General features: G+C 33.5%; 1 protein-coding gene across 1 annotated transcript; it reads right to left on the reverse strand.

Annotated features, from left to right (window-relative positions):
- Positions 1 to 2,925: 2,925 nt before the first annotated feature.
- LOC143580931 (nuclear pore complex protein NUP160-like) lies at positions 2,926 to 22,884 on the reverse strand. The gene is made up of 26 exons (XM_077063837.1): positions 22,694 to 22,884; positions 22,468 to 22,600; positions 22,118 to 22,382; positions 21,561 to 21,621; positions 21,047 to 21,201; positions 19,940 to 20,025; positions 18,785 to 18,889; positions 18,612 to 18,709; positions 17,463 to 17,583; positions 16,332 to 16,514; positions 16,053 to 16,245; positions 14,546 to 15,117; positions 13,741 to 13,903; positions 11,776 to 12,047; positions 10,392 to 10,579; positions 9,393 to 9,469; positions 8,997 to 9,313; positions 8,845 to 8,913; positions 7,272 to 7,581; positions 6,442 to 6,570; positions 5,685 to 5,793; positions 5,550 to 5,600; positions 5,262 to 5,388; positions 5,067 to 5,174; positions 4,382 to 4,519; positions 2,926 to 3,387 (listed from the first exon to the last, which is right to left on the reverse strand). Exons 1-26 carry the CDS (start codon positions 22,882 to 22,884, stop codon positions 3,169 to 3,171), a joined length of 4,440 nt encoding a protein of 1,479 aa, XP_076919952.1. The 3' UTR covers positions 2,926 to 3,168.
- Between the last annotated feature and the right edge of the window lie 1,072 nt (positions 22,885 to 23,956).

Consider the following 23,956-nt stretch of genomic DNA (forward strand, 5'->3'; position numbering starts at 1 on the left):
ATTTGAGATCCATTAACTCAAGATCATCAGGATCAATCTGATCATAATCTTCATCAGTCAATTCGCTTGTAGCAATTTTACTACCCACCAAGTTTTCATAAGATGTCATGAAAGCACAAAGAAAAGCAAAATTATGTTCAACTTCTTTTATGTTTACATTCGGTGGAGCCATGAAGACATTAGTAGTAGATTCACTAGAATTATCAGTAGAACCAGATGCCATGAAGCACACATATGGATAACTATAGGAAGATGATCCTTCTTGTGAAGTTTGAGTAAGAAATGCATTAATTGGAACAGCAGAATTACTTAAAGGTAAACAACCTCCATATAAAGTCTGATCATGTGTTTCTTTTGATGATTTTTGACATTTCAAATCATATTCTCGATCTTCAATTTTCTGCATGAATTCCATTGCAGTAAGATCTTCATTCTTAAAGAAATTATTTTCTTTAAGTATCATGAGAAATGTTGAGTATCTTGGGATGAGAAAATGGACTTAAGGAAGATTGGAATCTTCTCAACTTCCCTGAAAACGGCTAAGTATAGACATCGGGCACACTTGGACATCTGAGCAAGCTTTTACTTAAGCCTAGCAAAGTATTTTGCCTTTCGGGCAGAGTTATCTTCTTGAAGTCTTCCTAAGTGATAATCCGAGCATGGTTCACTCTCTCTCTCTCTCTCTCTCTCTCCACCATCACCAAACCACCACCAGTTTCCTTAACCACCACCTAACCTAAACACCACTTTATTCTCTTAACCTTCTCCTAACACCACTAACATCTATCGTGTCTCCTCCCCATATCCAATAATAACTAAACCCAAATTTATGATTTCTCCCAAATTGGATCTTACAATTTCATCTAAAATTGATGTTCATTTGAAATTGATTATTAGCAAGCTCATTCATTCCTTCAACATTTGCTTCAATATTAGTCGGACTGTTTTCAAAGAGGTTGGTGGTGTTTGCCGCAAATAAATAGGATACGACGGTGTTGTCGGAGACGGCGGTGGTGGGGTAGTCGGTGATAAGAGAAGGGTAGAGCATTACATGACAATCTCCGACCATTATCATCACCCTTCTCACCTTTTCAACCCCTGGAACTCTCAGATTTGTACTCTCATCTCAAATCCGAAACCCCTTTTTTAGCCACTTATTCTCGTTCTTAGATCTGAAACATGTTGAATATGGTGGAGAGACAAACGTTGATGGATGAGAAAAGACAGTTGTCTTGGACGGTGGTAGCGGTGGCAACCCGAGTGGTGGTGGTGGTGGTGGCTACAAAGTAGTGTTTTCGCTCATTAACGCTCTATTCTTGAGTTTTTTAAAAGGAGGAAAAGGAAAGGAAAACTAAGGATAGTTAAAAAATGGGTGTTCTTGAGTTTTTTAGGATGAAAATGAAAGGAGTAGGTGGAGTTATGAGGGATTAAATTGATGTTTCTTTTCATCTTCTTCATTACTACATTAGGTAAAATTGTAAAAGTGTTATTTTCCTTTTCTTTCCATCCAACTTAAGAACATAATTATCCTTTCATTTCCTCTAATTTCCTTCCAACTCAAGTACACACCTAATTAAAAAATTTCCTTCCCTTCTCTTCCTTTTCTTATCCTTCCCTTTCCTTTCCTTTTCTTTCCTTGGTTAAAAAACTCAAGATCAAGGCGTAAGTTCTTCTGAGAGAGAGAGAGAGAGATTGAGATTGGATATAAAGAAAAAAAGAAATGGTTAATTTAACATATATCTTTTTTTTTAATTAAGGGGAAATGAATGAAGGATGAGAAAAGACATTATTGCCCTCAAGTGGGGTTCATTTGACTAGATTTAACGAGGAAAATTAACGAGGTTAGTGTCTGATATTGTTTTTAAGCATAAAGGATGTTTTTTAACATTTCTTTTACCAAAGGACGTCCAATGAAAAAATGTGTAAAGTTTTGCCATTTTGTCTTTTCTTTTTTTAGTTTAATCAATTCTGACTCATCTTATACATTTTGATACAACTCATTCAATCCATGGGTCAAGATTGTCACCCAGTTTAAAGCTAACTCAACGCATGGAAGATATGTTTATTAAATAGGTTTTATATGTTATTAGCAATTAGAGGTGCACAAACCGGGTATTTTCATAAACCGGGTAGGAACCGGATAGGGTCAACAAAAGTCAAAACCGTGTCGGGTAAAAAACGGTTCCAGGTATAGTCTGGTACAATCGGGTATTTGACTGGGTTTTGACCGGTTCCACCGGGTTACTTTCGGGTTTCGAGTAGGGTCGGGTTTTGATCGTGTATTTCCGGTTCCACCGGTTCCAGGTACGGCTCCGGAGAGAAATCCTTGAGGTTTTAAGAAAATCGCTCGAAAAGAGCCAATATTACACTCTCAAAATATAAAATAATTTTAAACAATGTATACAAATAATAAAAAATAATAAAAAAGCTCAAGTCAAGCTCGAGTTTTTAAAAAAATAACTTGAAACGAGCCAATTATAGAGACTATCTCAACATATAAAAATTATTTTAAAAAATGTATATAAATACATGGTACTTCGATTAGTAGCTGGTCTAGCAGAATATTAGAGCTGGTTGTCGTGTTTGATCACCCTGTACAACAATTAATTCTCTGAAATATTATATCTTCAAAAATTGCTTTGAAAATTAAACCCATTTAAGATTTACACAATACGCTTTCAAAATATAAATTACATTAAACCAATAAAAGATTAACCTAAAAGATTATCCTAAAGCACCCAATAATTTCAATTTATGACAAACCACAGCTTTTTTGAAAATCTGTAAAAAGAAACGTGTTGACCGAGTTCATATCGACCCAAACTGCTCATACTAAACCCCAAAACCGCAAGTCAATAAAAGTCAAAATGGGTAAAAACCAAAACTGCAAGAAATAAAAGTCAATATGGGTTGTAAACCGCAATGTTCTCATAAATCAAGAAAGCAACTAAAGCCCTACCATCTAAACCTGAAGCTTGTAAACCTAGTAGAAAATTTTGGTTCCTAATTGTTTTTACTGTTACGATAATTTTTTGACTTTGCATTTGGACTCCATCATGGATGTCGTATAATTACTTGGATATGATGGATGTTGCACGCCTTCAACTTGCTAAATACGGATACAAAAACAATAACAAAATCAAACTTTTACATGATGCTCAAGATGAATCAAGAGGTTGCTGAAGACATGACGTCATCTGAGTCAATGTTTAGCTGCTTAAAATGTTTGACCAGAGCCACGTGTAACAGGCTTCTTAGCTTCTCACACTGATCGACCATATGCCCTGAACTGATCAAGTCTCCAAGTTTACACCACAATCGTTCAATTGTTGTGTATGGAAACCACACTGCACATGTCTTCTTTCTACGAATGACATCACCTGGCCTCTGCAGCAATCATAACATCTTTATAGGATTAATTTTATAACACTAAAAGGGTTGTCTAAAAGTTTGACTTCATAATTGTCAAATATGATTTCAAAACTAGGATTAATTTCACATATACCCTTACAAACTTGAAAATATTCATATATACCCAACTTTAATGAATTTTTACTTAATGACCATTCTACCTCTTTCCATTATAATTGTTTAAACCCTATTTTTAATATGGATCTTGATTGACGATAAGCAAGCAAACTGAAACAATTTAACTCCTCTATTGTTCTCTCGACGATAGATAATTGAAAAATCACATCTGTATATTCGACTCAGATAATCGAAACAGGTATAATCACAAGATGATCGACCAATAAGTAATCTAATATTTTGATGAACCATTGTTTAGAGGTAAATAAAATTAAACTAAAAATGGGTAAAGAAAATATCTAAACTAAATATGCATAATTAAAAAATTAAATAAAAAAAGTTAAATATGGGCTTATATAAAATTTTAATGGTTTTGCAAAAATAAGAGTAAAATGATCATATATTAAATTGTTTTAATGAACTAGGTATATTTGATATTTTAACTACTTTGTACAGGCATATTTGATATTTTTAGTTTTGCATTAATATATATGATATTTTTCTAGTTTGTAAGAGTCATCATCATCATCATCATCATCGTACTCACTATATCCCACCAATAGCAATGCTATGGTAGGGTCTGAGGAGGGTAAGATGTAGACAACCTTACCTCTACCCCATAGGGATAGAGAGGCTGCTTCCGATGAGACCCCCGGCTCGATAGTAGTTTTGCATCAAGCCTTGGACATAAGGCACATAGCACTCAATCATCGGGACACCGGCTGATTGGTGCATGTGCCCTTGTCTTTCGGCTATCAACGCCACCACATGATGCCTGATCATATTTCTAGTTTGTAAGAGTATAGCACCTAAAAGTATAATACAATATTTTTTGATTGAAAAGAAGTCGTACCAGTGATGCAAGAGATTCAATATAATGAAGCAGCAAATTAGTAGCCTCTGGATATCGGCCATAATCAACATAAAGTTGGAACAAGGATGCAGGGCTTGATTCCGACCCCGACATACCCCATCTTCCGTTTAGTGTACCCTGAAATAGATTAAATTTAAACTTATAAACATTAATATGCATTTACGTTACAACTTGCAAGTATACTTAACAAACGAACATGAACAAAAACCCATTCATTTAACCATTCATGTTCGATCATTTGTTCAGTTAAAATTAAACGAACAAATACGAGCACGCTCCATTCGTGTTTGTTCGGTTTCCCTATTTATTAACTGTATGCTTTTCTTAAACCGTGTTTTGTCTAGTTGGCAATTGTTTTGGTATGGCTCAAAGCGCTTTAAAACTTACGAACGTGTGCATTAAAAAAGACTTTTGAGAGGCTTTCAACACATTTAGCTTAAATACTTTTTGACTCATTTACGGTCAAAGATTTAACCGCTAAACAAATAAGAGAAACTTTGAACAATGGTAAGCTAAAAAACATGTAGAGCGAACAGCAGAAACATGTAGAGCGAACAGCAGAAACTGCCGCATAACTTAAGTTTATAAAATCAGAAAAAAGAAATGACAACAAGGATTAATAATCCAAAAAGATAATAAAAGAAATTAAAAATGTGGAAAATACCTTAAACATTTGAACAAGCCAAATAGGAAGTTCGATCAACTGATCGGCACAAAGAAGAGTTTCTGCAACTATTACTGGTAACCTAGGATGGAAACACTTACATTTTTCCTGCATTTTTTAAAATAAATTGATACTTCCATCAATGATAACTCAAACAAATCATAAACTAGAAAAGATTAAAAACGAAAAACAAACTATGTATTGCTCAAGTGCTTCCCACTGGTCATTCCCCTTAGATTGATGTGCTGTATCAATTGAATCATGAATAACTTCATCCTTCGAAGATGTTAACAGCAGAGCATTATGCTTTTTAGAAATTTCCCTGAATTTAATATTAAAAATATTTATTCCTCCAAACAGCTAAAAAGTTTATACCAAGCAAAATCAATTACTAATAGACCAGCCATTTATACTGTTATTTGAATTATTTATTGAGAAAAAACAGGTTTCAGTTTTAACAGAAATACAAAGTTTTAGAGAGACCTGTTTGGACAGCATTTCAGTGACATGGCAATAAAAACTCTTTCAAGTTCTCTGAAAAAAGAAATCATAAGATCATTAGCAGTCGAAAACAATGAAACACGAACAAAAATTTTAAATCATATAATAAATATATACCTCTTCAATGCTGAACCCTTGAAAAATTTAAGAATTACTGTGAAAACCATATCATACAGATTCAAATGAACCAACAACTCAACCAGGTTTGGTGAAGGTTTTTCAATCCCTGACAGAGTATTAAGAGCAACATTAATTGTCATGGTAATTTATTTAACAATAATACAAAACTAAATTACAACACACTTCTTCAAAATCAAACAATCAGGATTTGTGTATTATTGTGAGACCAAAAAAGATATTTAAGCTTGAAAAGTCTATAACTGTATATCAATAATACAAAATTAAATTGTGTGCTTCTCGTTTCCCCATTATCGCAAATTTAATATGCCAATTCACATCCCGAATGAATTAATAACTCAAGACTTCAAGTTCTTTGTTGTACAACTTCTCTCCATTATTTTATAGGTGGAACGTTTGATACGTTAGATTATGCATGGGTAGATTAAGGATATACGTATCTGAGATTCATCAAACACGTAAAACAAAATATAACAGCATATAAAACAAGCTGAAAGTCGCCCATTGAATTGTAAACCACTTTACTCAAAGAAAATAGATTGATATTGACATAACTTTTGTAATCATATTTGACACATTAATAATAATGATAAACTTAGAAAGTTTAGAACATGAAAGCCTGACCTACAAAATTTTACACAAGTTGACCCGAACCCATTTTGTGAAAGATTATCTCCAAAAGAGTTGTCAATTTTAGAAGACAATAAGACGAGATAAGAGATTTTCAGATTGGTACCATTAAACGTCCACTCCACATTTGCCAGTGAGAGAAAATATTCTGCTGAAGTTAAAACAAATTCATTTTCAAGCTTCTCAATATCCATACAGGTATCCAGTTTCTGGCTCAAAAGATGATCATCAGCTTCTGCAAAAAAAAAAAGAAAAACCCAAATGACGGCATACATGTCATAATCATCCTGATAGTGAAAGTAATTAGTAGATGTGGCGTAACAAATCAAAACATGTAGTTAGTAGTACAGGTCATGTTAAAACAAACAGGATTTTTCCTTGGATTCTGAAACGTTAAATATAATTACAAATAGTATTAAGATATCTAGATTTAAAATGATTTGGATTAGGAGTGTGCATAAAACCAAAAAAACCGAACCCAAATAAAAACCGACGGTTTAGTTTTAAGTTTTGGGAAAAACAGAAAACTCGTTTCGATTTTGCATGTAATTAAAATCAAAAAATACTAAACCAAACCCAACTTAAGAGATTTTCATTATGAATTTGAATTTTTAAGTAAATGTATAAGAACTTAATAAATAGTGTCACAAAAGTATTTTAATTCAAATGTATAATAATCGACTAATTATTAATTAACAAAAAGATATCGGTCATAGTTTTAGGCCAAAATTCATTATTTTGGGTCTGGCTTTTTCTGCAAAAAAATTTTAAGCCCAAATGGTAAATTTTTTAGCCAAAAACCGGCCATGAACACCACTAATTTGAATAACATTCAGTTAATTTTTAAAAACTTTACCACTTTAACCCCTTTCAGGAACCGATTCACAAAAGTACGAATAGAAACTGTCAGCTCAGCAAAAGCGTTTGGATAATTACCCTGGTCTGGCATAGTTATTCTAGCCTTTTTACTTGGATTCTGAATGGGCTTTCCTTCAAGCAAAGGATTGATCCATGCAGAAGATGGACGAACAAGATGCAGAGCGTTTATAGTGGCAGAAAGACAATTCAGTCTTTCTTGTAGAACCAATGATCTCAGCTGGCAATCTTCCAAAGCTGCTTCATGTTTTAGTTGTGCTGAATGAAGGTACATATAACTTGCAGCCTTCCTCCAGTTATTTTGATGCATTTCAAACGAATATAATAATTTATAAGGGTTCGGTTTTATTGAAACATGTGAACGCTCTGCCTGCACAAAAAGATTCCTTATTTTCAAATTTGGTCCCTTGATTTTAAAAATTGCAAGCTCAGGGGGTGTTTGGGATTCCTTATTTTCATTAACTTATAACTTATAAACTTTTTAAAAAGTTAATAAGGTGGGTAAGGTGTTTGGCAAACCATAAGGCCTTATGGATTTAACTTATGGTGAAGGCAAAATAAAGGGGTATTGAAAAGTTAGAAATATGTAACTTATTAACTTAGTGGGTTTGATTTACCTATTACACCTCTCTAACCCTCAAAACTTATTACACTCCTTTTCAAAAAGAGCGCCCCTTTTGGTCATTTTAGTTTTCCCCAACACATTAGCTAATCCAAACATTTTTTTAAAAACTACTTTTCAAAAATTCATAAGTTTATAAGTCCTTTTAACAAAAAGTCCTTTTTCACTTAAATAAGCAATCCCAAACACACCCTCAATTCAAACATTTATGAGAGGGTTGCAGGTTTAGTCCCCCTCACCATTAAACCCAATTAGTTTTTTTATGGAAATGTGCTGTCATGTGCCTATCATGCAAGGCTAATTGTTTATTTTCAAATTTTAAACACTAATGACTAATATAACATTTTCGAATTCCAAAACGAAACGTTGACTTCATCACCCTCGATTTTTCACCAGTCGAAGGTGATGAAGTCGACGTTAGGAGTTTTGATGTTCAAAAGAGTTTTGTTAGGGTTCCAAATTTGAAAAAACCCCATCAATCAATCAATCAATCAATCAATCATACCTAGTGAAGTCCCACCAACAGCAAAGCTATAGGTAGGGTCTGGGGAGGGTGGGATGTAGGCACACCGTACCTCTATCCAAAGGGATAAAGAGGTGGCTTCCAGAGAGACCCTCAGCTCTAAAGTACATATGTATGAAGCAATATAAAGGAAATCAAAGTTCAACAGTAATAATAATAATAATAATAATAATAAAAATAATAATAATATTATTATATATGGAAAGAATATACTAATACTATATATATGGGAAGAATAATACTAATAATAATACTAATACTAATACTATATATGTGACCAAAATAAGGTAAATAGAAGCCCTAAGGAATTGCACAACATTGCTTTTCCATTATAAACTAATAACTAGCAGTAACGGTGGTACTAAACATGCAACCTTCTCACAAATGTTTGAACCAAGCTTGCAGTTTTTAAAACCAATGGGCCAAACTTGCAATAAGGTCAAACCACAAAAAGCATTTGTGCAAAATTCTCTAAAAAAAACAGTTACCTTCCATGCAAGCTCCTGCTCCACCTTCTCAGCTAAACCAATAAATGGTAACTGCCCATCACAAAGTATCTACAACAGATAAATGCATACATATGTTTTTATTCTCTTTCTAAACATGGGTAAAATAAACTGCTGAGATGATAATAAAGTACCTTAATTGCACCACGCTCATAAAGAACAATGATAAAGCGCCTCAAACAAATGTATTTGCTTTCTTCATCTGGATTTGAAATAATGGCACAATATGCATCATGATAATAATTTAAATCAAGTGTAAATTTGAATACATTAGCCCAAAGTCGTCCTTTAGTGGTAATCGGTGATTCACTGAGACCCAAGACTTCATCAACTTGTTCAAGAGCAGCAAGAGCAAAACTGCAGGCGCCTGCACTCATATTATATTGTTCAAATATTTGCATTGCCCATTGATAATAATGAAGCTTCCAAGCACCAGGTGAGGCGTGATCAGCTGCAGACAAGTGCATTGTAAGCACAACGTAATGAAAAAAATATATATGTTCCGATATAAACCATCCAAATAGACTTACGAAAACCAATGTGAGGCAATCCATATTCAGATGACAAATTTTGCAATGACTTTGAAGCCTCGTGCAAAGATGCAGCTCTAAAGACACAATAACAATATCAAGTCATTTATTAAGATCAATATTAATAAGGTTATATATAAAGTCTTGAGTGTTAAGGGACCAAAATTGTAGATGTCGAAGCAGATAATGCTGTAAGAATTGAAAAAAATCACCTATAACTGTCTGTTATATAGCAGTTCGTTTCTTCTTTTATATAAATAGTTAACCATTTGAAAACTCATAAACCTAACATTTTGTAGATAAATAGAAATATATATATATACGTTTATAACTATAAGTCTTGGTTATGTGAATATACACCCTTAAGAAGCACGATCAAAAGGATTGTGGATTGCAGTGGCCTGTATACGAACCAAACGTACAGTAAACCGTTCGACAAGAAGTTCGTTTATGTTCATTTGGTTAATAAACGAATGTGCATGAAGCAAACTTTTTGTTAAATGAATAAACATGAACACATGTTTTATTCGTTTATGTTCGTTCGTATATATCCGTTAATCTATGCTCGTTTATGTTTGTTTAACCCATATAACCATGTAATTTTATAATTTTAAAAGTAATTAAATATGTCAGTAACCCACTAACCCATTTGTGTTCATTAAATGTTTGTTTTTGTTTGTTTATGTTTGTTCAATTATGTTCATTTGGGTTTGTTTACGTTCATGAATTGTCCATTTAGATTTTAACGAACAAACATGATCAAACAAATACGTTGGATTAATTGTTCATGTTTGTGTTCAGTTAAAATTTAATTAAAGGAACATGAACATGCCCCTGTACATGTTCGTTCAGTCTGTTTGAAGACATGGAAAATGTTGGTCACCTACTCACGTCACATGACGTAGCAAACATACATAAGACGAGAACATCTCTAATAATTAAGATAATTAAGCTCTAGAATTTTACAGTTACTAAACAATGTTGTCACAGTATAAATACCTGAAAAAGCAGGAAATAGCCTCGCTAACTTTCTTCTCGGTAGAAGTCCGTGGTGCTTTACGGTGTGCTTGTGCAAGAATACAACAGCCAAGAAGGTGAAGGAGTATGCACCATTCATTGTTCACGCCCTGAATACTGCTAGAAATTTTCTCCTTGAGTATATTTTGGTTCACCATAGTAAGAAGATGCTTAACAAACAAAAGAATATATATACATTCAGTATCCTTCATATCAGAAATTGTAAGTTTAAAGCAGTGCAATTACAAGTGGCAAAAATAGTTGGTTGGATAACGGGCCAAAATGAAAATTCTTTTATTTCATTAAGTAATTATCAAATAACTAAAGCATCTTTTAGTTGAAGTATATAATTTAATGTATTAAATAAATGGGCAAATAAATAAAATAAAAAGGGGAAATTCCCATAATAGCCCATTTAGAGAATGTGTTTCCAAGATTATCCCCATTAATTTAAGTTTCCAACTTTGTCCCTTTGGTATTTCATCGCCGACGACATGATAGCGAACACCAACGATGCGTTACTAAAACAAATAGGATAACGACACGTGGCCGGAATCTGGTCGGAATAGGTCGTCGACGATGCGTTAGTGGATAACGCATCACTGCTACCCTACGTTAGCAACATAACGCATCGCTGCTACCCTACATTAGCAACATAACGCATCGTCAACCCTATGTTATATCCAACAAGTCGCCGGCCATGAGATACGACAGGTCGTCATCAGTGATGTGAACATGGGTGTCAGGTATGGCAGCTCGTCATTGGCGTCGTTAACAAGAACACATCGTCTGTGATTAAATGGGCTGAAGAACACATCGTCGACGACCTATTTCGGCCACGTGTCGTTATCCTATTTGCTTCAATAATGCATCGCCGGTGTTCGCTATCATGTCGTCGGCGGTCGCTATTATGTCGTCGGCGACGAGATACCAAAGGGACAAAGTTGGAAACTTGAATTAGTGAGGATAATTTTAGAAACACATTTTATAAATGGGCTATTATGGGAAAATAAAACATACTTTTTATGTTTCTCACAAAAGTCCCTCAACAACTGTTTACCAAAATATTTTAAGCCCAAATAACAAAACCAAAGCCGACTCGAATCCAAACTTGGTATAATGGTTTTGTTTTTTGAAATCCAAACCAAAAAACCGAAACCAAACGGTTTTCAAAAGCTCAATAACCAAAAATTTCAGGTTTTGGTTTGGTTTTAACCGAGCCAAAACTGACCCATGCACACTCCTACTTTGACCTGTTATAATCAGAATCCAACCTGAATTGCCCATTTAGAAATAAACAGGCGAAAACTAACAAGCCCACCCCTCTAATTGGGATAAAGATATAATAAAAGAAGTGAAGTAATACCTCAACAGCATCAAACTGGCCATGTTTAAGTAAGATTAAAGCAAGCCTAATTGAGTGAGTAGAAAACGAAGATGACTCATCACTTCTGCCCCAAACAATCCAGCTAGTGAAGTTGTGTACTGGAACAATTAAAGAGTTGGGATTTGGAAGATGTCTTGAAACAACACCACCTTCTTCAAAGGTATTTTGTTGATCAAGTAACAAAATAAAAGCCAAAGTGAAGTCACATTTCCCAAGCTTGTCGTTCCATGATCTTCGATTGGCACTATTATCTGGTCATGCATAAAACAAAAAACGTAAAATTAATGTGTAATTCTCATACAAATAAACAAACTTTGAAATGTATGATTGCATGAACATAGTGGTAAAGAAAATGATACGTTTTTCAAAGTGGATATGGAAAACAAAGACGTCATAATATACAAGGCTTATATATAAATTCTAAGAACATGAGATTATACATATATATATATATATATATAGGAAAGTTAACGTAAAGATCAAATTAACGTGCTAACTGTGAGGATCAAGCAGAGTAACTATATTTACAAGTAGTGTAATTATTATATTTACTAGTGTAATTATGTAATTAAACTACGCTATAATTACAGTGTGTTGTAATTACACTGCTTGATTCTCACAGTTAGCATGTTAATTTAATTTGCATTTGATCCAAGCCTATATATAGAGGAAAGTTAACGTACAAATGAACGTGCTAGTTGTGAGAATCAAGTAGAGTAATTATGTAATTACTCTATGATGTAATTACATAATTACTCTACTCGTATATATATAAACAAAACCTTTAAAAGCTCTCTGGTTGCTCCATACATTCTCTCAAGCCACCAGATTGCTTTGTTTGTAAATGGAGGTTTCTCATGCATTAGACCCGAATTCACGGGTATAGATCTCACCAAACCCAAATAGCCGCTAAACGGGTCATAATATCTCATTAAATTAAAAATTAAGCTGACTAAATATTTGATATGAAAATCCTATAAAATAGAAATATACTAAAAATTAATATCCGGTTTTTTTAAAAGATACTATTTATAATTAAAAAAAATAAGCGGGTCACGGGTCTCACCAAACCCAAATAGCTTTTAAACCGAGTTATAACATCTCATTTACTTGTGAAACCCTTTCATCATCAAACCCTAAGTATATTACTCCATCCGTCCCATTAAGTGTCCTGGTTTGATTTTTCAAGTCTTTCTTGTTTAACTTTGACCGACAGTATTTTTGTTTGTGTTATATAATACTTGATGTAAAATATATGAATGGATTGGGTTTTAAATGTATTTTACATTGATATAATTTTCATCAAGTATTATATGACACGAACAAAAATATTTACGGTCAAGTTTGTAAAAGAAAGACTTGAAAAGTCAAACTAGGACATTTATAATGGAACGGAGGGAGTATTAATTTTCTTACAATAAATTTAAATAAAAAATCCAAAAAATATATAAATATAAACAAAGTAATGTAAAACAACCCCCGTAATACGGGGATAAAAGCTAGTGTGTGTGTGTGGACATATTCTTTTCAGAACCATATTTATGTTTGCATAAACCACTGGTACTTTGTGTATTGATTAGTTAGTGGGTAGGCAGTTTATTAACGCTTTCTGAATAACACCTAAAGCAAGAAGTACAAGTGTGTTATGCGGTTCTCACAATTCTACACATATTTCTTGGTTCTTACTCAACAATTTCCTACACACACACACACATATATATACACACATACATATATATACATTATCTCTCCTGATATTGCACTTGTTATGTCATAGGTGCGTGCCTTTCGACTATGACTACTTCCCAGAGAGGAAACTATATTATTTTCCAAAAGGATGAGCATAAAAACAAGTTACCATCAGAAGTGTACGCAATGCTACTAATCAGCTTAAAAACAGCAAGATGATTGGGTGAGAAGTGTAAAATATTAAGATACACCTACCAATTTGTAATAAAGAGAGTTGAGAACTGAAATCTTCCATAGTAGGTGATTCACAAGGTGTGGTCCCAAAGAAATGTATTATATGCCACTCCGTGATAATTTCTTGAATCAATGGAAATAACTCCAGTTGTACCCTCGAAACATCTTCAGGTGTCATATTTATCTGCATTTACCAAAATAAAGAAATCAGCTTCAAGCTGAATGTTTTCCTTTTTCTACCATCATGAATGTATGTATGTATGTATCTATGCATGCATACACAATTATATGTGAAATAAGTATTACCTGGCTAATAAAAAAATTACTTTTCTAGACAAAACCGAGGCTTGTAAACGAACCGAACAAAGCATGTTCGCGTTCGTTTATTTAACTTTAATAAAACAAACAATCAAATGAAAGATTAAACGAATAGGGTTTTCTCGTTTGTGTTTGTTTGCGAAGAGAATGAACATGTTTATGCTCGTCCGTTAACAGTATAAAAGAATGGTTCATAAACGAACGAACATAATTGAATATAGATGAAGATGAACAAATATAACATAGCTAAACCAGTTAAAAGTAATGTTGAGCCTAAAAAGTTAGTAAACCTACACTAAGTTTTAGCGGGCCAAAAAATTTTAAATGACTACATTAACAAAATGTAAACTATATGAACATAAATAAATACAAATGAACGAACAAGACATTTGATCATGTTCATTCATTTTTCTAAATGAACAAAACTTTTTGTTCATGTTCGTTCGGACTTCCTACCAAACTGTTCACTGAATGTTCAGTTAATTTACAGGCGTAATTAAGACATTACCTGGCCACTTAATTTCATCATATAACTCAGCATCAATAATATGTCAAGTGCAGATTCAAACATCACTTTGGCAACTTGTGAAGTCACTTGGACTGTTATGCAAGTTCCAATATCCAAAACCGCCTTACAATCCGATTTGTTTTCAAGCTTTTGAGGCACTAAAAAGTTCAAGTATTTCAATATAACATCCACAACTTTGTCCCAAGTGACAGCTTTTCGGTACAACCCGTGAAGAGATAAGAATATTTCTGTTGAAAATTTTCTAAGAAACTTGTGGTCACCAATACCCTTATCCCAAGCAGCATCAACACCTAGCTCTGATACATGAAGAGCTGCTTCTGCAGAAGAAGTACCTCTGGATTCTAGAACTTTCAAGAAACTTCCAACAACTTCTTCAGGAGATATAGAAGGTTGGCTGAAAAACGACTGGTAAAATAATGCAGGTACACCTTTCCCAAGTTGCTGGCTAAGACTATTGGTGCAACGTAACACCTCGAAAAGTACTTCCTGTTCAAGATTGTTTGATAAGTTAATTTTAGAGTTTGCAACTTCACCAAGTTCATCAAAACACCCTGTAACAAACGAAATATTAACAACACATTAATAATGAACAACTATATGCTAGTAAGAAATTTACATGACAATGCTTACTTGATGCACCAAAACATTTTTTTGAGTGATTTGACCCATTTATGGGCTCAATGTGGATTATAAATGTTCTTTGACAGGTCAAACGAGTTAAAATAAAAAGAGTCCACCGAGTTGAATGTGTCAAATGTATGAAAATTGTTTTCCAAAGGTTATTCAAAATGCCAAAAGGTGACAACTTTCTCAAATTTCTTTAGCAAAAACCTAGAGTATTGCAATATAGCTTTTGTGATTAAAATTTACATACTAATTTTTGCAAAAGTCAACAATAATAATTTTTCACCGGTTAGCCAATCCAGCTAAGGTTGTGAATTTCTGACACTGCTCAAACCTAACACGAAATTCGCAGATTTGGGTCTGGTATAAACGAATCCGGGTCAGTATTGGGCCAAACCCTCAAACCAGTTTAGCTAAATGGGTCATGTTTAGGTCACCCTAGCAGGTTCGCTGGTTGATCCGTTTAACCATATTACTATTAGTATACTTTTTAATGAGGTTTACGTAATAAAACAAATTGGTTGTATTTTATCCCGAAACTTTAAAAGTAAAAAAAAAAACTGGACATATAACTCTTTTAATTAAAATGTAATTCTTTGATTATAATTTGTAGGTTGTTGTAAAAATGAAATTTAAAGTATTAATGTGTGGGAAAAAAAAGAATAAAAGGAAAAAAACTTTTGGGACAAACGAGTCCTGTTTGGGTTCACGTGTCTGACATGATTTACAGATTCAGATCGTGTTGAAATTTGTGTCAAATTTTCAGATTCGTTTCACGTTGAGCCTGCAAACACGAGCCGTTTATTTACACCCCTAAATCAGCCCTGTTTTTCGTACTAAATTTTACAGATTATGAACATACCGAAAGCTAGAAGCTCTATGTCTTCCAAACAACGCAATAAAGAAACTGATGATTTTCTTATTATACCAATAGCACCAGTTGATGAATCAAGTAGTAACCCACATGGCCCATTCTTATTGCACCAATTGTCAATGTAGTGTGAACAGAAGTTTTTCCAGCAGTATATAAGTGAAAGTGGGCTTCTAGAAACACCCTGTCATAAATAACGTGGTCATCAGTTATTCACAAGATGAAATGAGTTACAACTAAAGTCTAAAGAGTATCGTTTTCACTTCAAACCTCATGTTCGATTACAGAAATAATCTCCTTTTTCATTGCATCAGCAGTTAACGAGTGAAACTCAGAATCCGTGAAGTGTTTGTTATGATCTTGTAGTGTTGCTCGTATAACAGAATTATGGTAAATGTCCGGAAGAAATAGCATACGTAGAAAGATTGAGGTCACACGTGGTGCAATTTGCTCCTGCAAAAACTTAAACATGTAATTAATTGTAAACTTTACAAGCATATGTTACTCGCATGCATTTCATGCATTGCTCTTTTAAAACACCACTCATGTCTACCAAACAAACACAAACGAAGCATGGTCGTGTTTGTTCATTTAACTTTAGCCAAACCAACAATCAAACCCAAAATATTATACGAATGGGGTTTTCTTATTTTCCTAGTTAAAAATATGAATATGTTTGTTTCCGTTTATGTTCGCTCGTAACAGTATAAACGAGTGGTTCACGAACGTCAACTTACACATGTAAATAGAAAGAGTTGCCTAACAAATATAAACTTACGAATGTCAATGAATGTAAACAAACCAACATAAATAAATTAAATGAACGGATGAAAACAAATGTTCACAAACTTAGAGCATTCACAGCAGGTTCTCTGTATATACCCTATCTTTAAATATTAAAGAAATATTTATGAAAATCTGTAAAATTAGCACTACATCAGGATCTCTAAAATAGAGAACGATTATAGAGAAGGTCCAGTGATTCTCTAAATGTAATATGTCACTATTTTCTTTAGATTTTTTGTGAGTGAGAAAAAGACAACAAATAACAAAAAAAAACTAAAGTGCTATCTAATTAAACAGAGTTAGATAGAGAGAATGAGATATGGGAAGTTTTTGGAAGACAATTAAATCTTTGAGATAAATGTGTTTTTTAGTTAGATTATAGAAATAGAGATAGAGAATCTGATATGAATGCTCTAAATGAACGAAAAATACATGTGTTCATGTACATTGGTCCGTCTAACTAAATGAACAAAAAAAGCCTTGTCCATGCCCGTTTGTCTATGAAATAGACGAGCATAAACAAACTTCCCACCAAAAGGTTCACTAAACGTCCGGTTATTACAGGCTTATTTTTATAAAGTGATGTATGATCTTTATTACAATATTTGAAAGCACCTTTGTAGAGGGATACAGTGAATGAGCAAGCCAAAAAAGATCATCGGCAGCATGCTCTGAGCTTTGAAATAGTTGTTCAGCAACAAATGATTCTTGTAAACCAAAGCATTGTTCGAATTCCCTAACAAAAATTTCAAATTAACAAACAAAAGCAACAGATAATGCATGCCAAGATATGTTTCACTAGTGTAATATAGTCAACTAAAATAAAAATGTGAATCAAAAGTGTAAATAAGTTTTGCTGGAAAACGGTCAATCGGGTAAACTCGTCAGTCATAGATAAACACTACAGGTGCACAAAAATAGCAAGATTTTACACTAAAAGTTCAAAAGTCACCCAAAGTGTATATCCAATTCAAAAAACCAACTATATAAATCATTACTGAAATAACAATAATACATACATATATATATATATATATTATATATATGGTTTGGATCAAATACAAATTAAATTAACGTGCTAAACGTGAGAATCAAGTAGAGTAATTATATATACAAGTAGACTAATTATGTAATTACATCATAGATAATTACTCTATGATGTAATTACATAATTACTCTAGTTGTATATATAATTACTCTACTTGATTCTCACGTTTAGTACGTTAATTTCATTTGCACGTTAACTATATATGCGTGTGTGTGTATTTATATAGCGAGAGTTTCATTACATAAGGCAAAATTATTGCAAGAACAAAGAGAACAAACCTAAATCGTTTAACTTTCCAATCAATGGATTTACATACAAATGTCTTGGGCTAAATAATTGCTAGAACACAAAAAACAAACCTAAATCGTTTATATTTTCACACAATGGATAATGCGTTTAAAAACTTTTACTCTTTACATACATAAGTCTATGTTATATACATAAAAAGAACTATTGAACTAACTTATTCATGTGTTTTTTTTAACTTTTAAACGTTTATCTACGCATGTGTCGGTGCTATATATTAATAAAGTTTTTTATGTATTTTATTAGGATGTTAAAAAAGACGAACAAACATTGCATTTTAATCATTTTTGGCATTTTCAAACTTTCTAAACCTGAAAATATGAGTTTTTTTTCTTTATGTTCTCGCAAAACAAAAACGTCTTATGCGTAGAACCCTCCCCTATGTGTGTGTGTGTACATTGCAGTATTACCTGCTCTCATTTAGACCTAAAACATTGTGCACCACCAATCCGTCTTCTTTAAGTACCCAGATTTTATTTGAAGAAACTTTGACATCAATGATTACACCCTGACAAAACAAATGAAAAAAGCTTAGGACTTCGTATATACCTTAGAGAATAAACATTATGATAATCCGACTCACCTCCTCAATGGAAATGTTCATTGTTGAGGGCTCGATAGAAAAATTAGTCTTCCCTCCAATATTAAGATGCAAATTGTATAAAGAGATCATCTCCCCATCAACTTCCTAAAAAGTTAACAGAAAAGAAAGTGAAGCAGATCTCAGAAATCCAAACACAGAACACTTTTTGTCCACCAAACGTTTTTCTATAAACTATTGCATAAAGTACGAGTACACATTAGATATTATTACAATAACAAATATAAAAAAAATTGCTAAATAAAAAATATATAAAATAAATTGCATATAAATAAACTTAAGCATATAAATAAAACTGCTAAATAACAAATATATAATATAAATTGGCCAAGTTCAAGCTTGAAAAACTATTCACGAGCCAAGCTCAAAATAAAGCTCTAAACGAGCTGATTTCATGCTTAGACAAGCTTGACTCGTTTACACCCCTACAATATTCCGGTATGTTTTCGGTAAAACCAGTGAATCTATAATAATTTCAATTGAACTAGCTTATAACTAAAGACCACAAATGAGAACATCACAAGCTTCTACTAACCATTCTTTAAAATGTTCGAAATTTGTGCTTATACATATGGCGGTAATAACTAAATGATTGATACATAACCTGATCATCAAATGACAGCCCAGAAATCCTATTTTCTTTTGTCAAAAATTAAAACCGGATACCTCACAAATGTATTGAGAACACTGTTGGTAGCAATTTCTTTTGCACGTTCCAATTTATTGGCGGATAAAAAAAGAGTTCACCCATAGCCATTAATCAGTCCTTAGACACATATTATATATATAAGGGACAATCAAAAAGTTCACCCTGGCAAAAACTATTATTTATAGTTGGATTAGTTTCCTAGCCTGAATTACATCAACCAAGCAACTTAATATACTACACCAAATGGTAGATCATGCGCAATTAATCTAGCTTAATTTTTAACAATGCCAAACTCAACAGTTAATCACAATTAAATATGTTAAATAAAATTGTCAACTATAAAGCCGGATGATGCCACATCTTTAAGCAGAGAAATGTGTTTTGCAAAACACTGGAGGTAGTTTCTAAGCAAATAGCAATATAATAAGTACAAGCCCATGTTAATAATACAATACTTAAAGTTTGAAAGTACAGAAATTAGAAAGTACCGAATCAGGCTTTAACAGGACTGCCAGAGGTACTAAATTTGTATCATTGGTAGTTTCGCCTGCCCATAAGTTCGTGAATCGAGCTCCTAAAATCATACATAACAAACGTAATAATAAGAACCACAATATTTGTCCTTGTTGCAAAGACTAATAAAAAGATTAACATGATATCATGTTTCGCTTGCCTCATGCCCAAAAGCAAAAAAGGATGCCCTAAACCAGCATCTGGTACAGACCATGAGATTAAAAATACAAGTATTTTTTAATGATATTAATCAGAACTGATCTGACGTTTAGTTTGGTAAGATTCATGATTACAGATGTTTGATAAAATAATATCTGCTTAGTTTCACTTAGCTTTAGCTTAATTGTTAGCTTACTTGTTAGTCTGTGGCAGCCATACATGAAAAAAATGGTTCTTAGACAAAATCAAATTAGATTAATATTATTACCAACAGATAAATGGTAAATGTGTACTATAAAAACCCTTGATGAAGAGCAATCATGGTCAAAAAGACTACTTGATGAATAAATTAGTTATAATCTTGTGCTTATTAGAGCCTTGGGACCTCTTTCAGCTAAAGATTTCATGAATTGGGCATTGCATTAACAAAGAAAATATTGACACATGTGGCAAAATGGATGGATGAAACACGGGGTTGAATAGCGTCTCAAAACAAAATAAAATATAGTTTGAATTCAAACCACAAACGCTTTTTGTGCTCATATTTGTGTTTCTATAATTAGTTGGTGTTAAATATTCTTACAATAATAATCTACTTTTAATAATATGATTGTGATTAGTAGATTGCGCATTACATATACATTGTGCCGCTGTGCGAGACATTCAACCTACAATTTACCCATTTGACCAGTTGGAAATATAGCATGGCCCTATATTAGGAAAAACAGGAAAATTCCACCTTTACCTTGCACTTGCAAGGATTTGAACCCACAGCCTCACATTTGTAAGGGGGGCACCATACCACTAGACGAATAGGTCATGAGTGCATAGCCCTAATTGGCCCGTTAATAAATAAATGGTCAAAAATGTTGCTGGTAAATATTGAAGGTTATTGACAAGAAGAAAAGGTCCACAAAACTTGCCTTCGGATGTTGAAGCATTCATAGTATAACTCAAAAGTTTGCTACAACTCAAAAGGTCCCACACTCGTAATACTCCATCCAAATGAAGCACAAATAGTAGTTTTCTTCCATGAATGTCTAAACATACCAGATCTTTCACCGCAGCTACAGTCCTCCTGTAAGATAATTGAAAAATTCATTTTATATATTACAACCCATAAGCAAGGATAAAGAACAAACAAGCTTGTAGCTCGAACTTTACATGGTAAGACAAATATCAAGATCGCCCGTAATCGCTAAAAAAATAAAATGAGAAAGCGGATATAAATTCAAATAGCAGCACTTGTTTGAAAATTTAAGTTTTTGGTTTCAGTTCAGCACATATATATACATAAGATCTTGATGCTCCAATATTCAGATCCATCATGAAGATTTTATTAAGTTCTAAAGCATTCTAAAATGATAGAAAACTGCATAACACAGCTCTAATGCTTATATTCCACGATAAAGTATACAACAGATGTTAAATGATTACCTCGACATTAAACTCCACAAGCGACCAAAACTTGAATCATCTCGTAGTTCGTGCAGAAAACCTATGATTTCACGAGGTCAGTATGGCAAAAATCTATATCAGTTAATATGCAATAGGTCAATTTAAGTTGTGTTTTGGATGAATGAATTAATGGGTCAAAATGAGTCAACTTAAAAACAATTAGCCAAACTAGCCAATCAGGTTGCGAGTCACCCAAAGTCTGTGTTTAATGCCTTAAACCCCCAAAACCATTGTATTCAAATACTTATCATTAAACCAGTGTTGTTTCTGTATTCACAGTTAACACAAACTTTATTTATCAAAAAAATAAAATCAAGATAAAAAAGTGTTTTAAGAGTCAAACACAACTCGACATGGCCCATTTCAAGCAGTACTATCATATCACACCTTGCAACCCTCTGTAAAGTAGCATTGAAACAGTTGTACGATACAAGTCTACAAGCTTACAGGTGGCAATTAAGGTTGATAACTTATATCACTTTATGCGGGATATGAATATCATTTGCAAATGAATAAAAGCATAAAGTAGTCCATACCGGGAGCACTAGAATCATGCATGCCAAGTCGAAAACAGCCAACAGATCCATCCTGTCCGCCTACTACAAGGCATCCATTGGTGGCTGCTATAGCTGTAATTGCTCCATAATCACAATAATCTATAAGATTCAACTCAACCACCTCATTAGGTGGCAAGACAGAACATGTTTCATAACAAGTAATATCAGTCAGTCTAATAAGATAAGCAAGTCCAGTAACGGTCAACGCATAAAGCATGTACGGGTTCCTAGAAGTAGTGGAGAGCTGCATAAAAAGCAATGCATATCATAAATTTGCAGAAACATATAATATAAAAAAGACTGGCAATTTTGAATGAAAGAGAAGAAACCTCGTTTTTGCAGATATACGCGTATGGAGAAAGTGCAGTAGGAAATTGAATCCTTAAACCGACCCTTGGAAAATCTGCAAAACTGCAGAATTGAACTATCTCCAGAACATTTGAACAGCTTTTGTTTATCCTCCTGTTATCAGCGTTATTTGAAAGAAGAAAAAACGTACAGATTATATATATATATATATATAGGTTAATAATAAGTGAGTGAATTAGGTTTTACCAGATGAAATAAGTGGGAGGATCCCCAATGTTGCAGCAAGAGGAAGCAGCATCCTCAGTAAGAAGAGGAGCAATAACAATTGAATCAGAAGAAGAAGAGACGACGGAGACGTTGAACCATTTGACGGAATCGCTGCCGATCACCGGAACCTCCATTCCGCCTAAACACGACGCCATCGATTCATTCAACATAACCTAGAGTTGACAGAAAGAAAGAGGGAACCACAAGGGTTTTATCAGTGGTTTTGGTTTTCGACCCAAATATTCCTTTTTTCTGTTATTTTATTTTTTATTTTTTATTTTTTTTATTTTTTCTCAAGCTCTTTCTACCCTCCTCAGTCTACGCTATGCAAACATTGCCCTCTGCATAGTGTTTGTTTTTTGAAAAAGTTTCATTAAAAAAACGTTCACTTCCCGGTTCAGACATGGTCCAACCACTTCTGACCTCTTCTCACACATGTTATTCATCATTCATCAGACCCTCTCATTTCCTCTCCTCAAACTATAATCTCATCTCCTCTACTCTCCTCTATCAAACCCTTCCACCTCTACCTCCCCTACCCCAGCCGACCGCCTCTCCTCTACCTGCCGCAACCGCCTCCTCCAACTACCCCAGCCGACCGCCTCCTCCACCGACCTGTCACTGCCGCCTCCTCCACCTCCCCGAGCCGCCGCATTCGCCACCTCCCCTAGCCACCAACTTCATCCATCTGTTAAACCTAATTTCACTTTCTCTTATTTATTTACTCTATTGAAGAATATTATTATTAAGTTTGTTACAACTTATAACTGAACATGACGTGGAGTTGTTTTCGATATTTGAATGTGAGTTAGTTATTAGTTAGCATATCTGAAGCATGATGTATTGTGTTCAATCCACTATTTATTGAATAATAAGTTTTTTAGAAGTTATAATATGATGTGGATTTGTTTTCGGTGTTCGAGTGTGTGGAGTGAGTTATCATTTGCTTGCTAACGGATGCGAAACAGATGTATTGTGTTCATTTCTCAAATTTGATAATGAGATGCTGCTGTTGTTATTGATTTTTGTAGGATGCAATTCTAGATGTTGTTGAATTGTGTTAAATCATTAGTATCATATTTCGGTATACTCTTATTGTTAAAGTTTTTGTTAATTTTGTTAGATTGTTATTAGTTTGTAGAAAGTTTAGGTTTGATGAATTATTGTTATTAGTTTGTAGTTGAAAAAAATTTGTAGAAAGTTTAGGTTCGATGAATATTATTATTAGTTTGTTGTTGAATA

Source organism: Bidens hawaiensis, unplaced genomic scaffold, assembly GCF_021521415.1.
Source record: "Bidens hawaiensis isolate Kalapana, Puna unplaced genomic scaffold, B.hawaiensis_p1.1 tig00030765_1, whole genome shotgun sequence".
Lineage (NCBI taxonomy): Eukaryota > Viridiplantae > Streptophyta > Magnoliopsida > Asterales > Asteraceae > Bidens > Bidens hawaiensis.

What these genes read in the sequence shown, in the direction of transcription:
- LOC143580931 (XM_077063837.1), bottom strand. Translation starts at nt 22,884, where the DNA reads ATGTTGAATGAATCGATGGCGTCGTGTTTAGGCGGAATGGAGGTTCCG. An exon ending in GCATGATTCTAGTGCTCCCG is followed by an intron (nt 21,622 to 22,117) that starts GTATGGACTACT and finishes GTGAAATCATAG; the next exon opens with GTTTTCTGCACGAACTACGA. An exon ending in CTGAAATGCTGTCCAAACAG is followed by an intron (nt 5,389 to 5,549) that starts GTCTCTCTAAAA and finishes TATTAAATTCAG; the next exon opens with GGAAATTTCTAAAAAGCATA.